Source organism: Trypanosoma conorhini (genome assembly GCF_003719485.1).
Source record: "Trypanosoma conorhini strain 025E chromosome Unknown Tco_14.4_contig_00448, whole genome shotgun sequence".
NCBI classification, from domain to species: Eukaryota; Euglenozoa; class Kinetoplastea; order Trypanosomatida; family Trypanosomatidae; genus Trypanosoma; species Trypanosoma conorhini.
In genome coordinates this window covers 15,636-16,262 of record NW_021704524.1, presented here as the reverse complement: position 1 = coordinate 16,262, position 627 = coordinate 15,636, and the positions used below count along the sequence as shown (strand labels likewise).

Here is a 627-nt window from a genome sequence, read left to right as displayed (position 1 = left end):
CCACCTGATTGCGTGGAGTTTCCACTCTGGGCAGTCAACCCTTTCCTGACGCTGACACCAAAAGGGTTCGACGGGGCTGCGGGCTTTTCAGCAGGGGCTGCACCGCCGCTGCCGCTGCCGCCAAAGCTGAAAGGGTTCGACGGGGCTGCGGGCACAGCGCCAGAACCAACGCCGGGAGCGGGCTTGGTCAACGAGGTTGCAGCGCCAAAGGAAAACGGCTTGGAGGCAGCAGGTGCGGTGGATGTGGACTTCTTGGCCTCCTCCTCGTCACTCCCAGCATTCGGAGCAAATCCGTCATCCTCGGGAATCACGGCAGGCGGGCCGCTCTTCACAAACCCACCTGATTGCGTGGAGTTTCCACTCTGGGCAGTCAACCCTTTCCTGACGCTGACACCAAAAGGGTTCGACGGGGCTGCGGGCTTTTCAGCAGGGGCTGCACCGCCGCTGCCGCTGCCGCCAAAGCTGAAAGGGTTCGACGGGGCTGCGGGCACAGCGCCAGAACCAACGCCGGGAGCGGGCTTGGTCAACGAGGTTGCAGCGCCAAAGGAAAACGGCTTGGAGGCAGCAGGTGCGGTGGATGTGGACTTCTTGGCCTCCTCCTCGTCACTCCCAGCATTCGGAGCAAAT

At 63.0% G+C, this 627-nt stretch overlaps 1 protein-coding gene across 1 annotated transcript in view; it reads right to left on the bottom strand.

Moving 5' to 3' along the window:
* Positions 1–603: 603 nt before the first annotated feature.
* Tco025E_06566 (uncharacterized protein) overlaps positions 604–627 on the bottom strand; it is a gene marked incomplete at both ends in the record, with an annotated part of 1,305 nt that continues 1,281 nt past the window's right edge. The window contains one exon of the mRNA XM_029373441.1: positions 604–627. This exon is cut by the window's right edge and continues 1,281 nt beyond it. Coding sequence (XP_029226561.1) covers positions 604–627 — 24 coding nt within the window.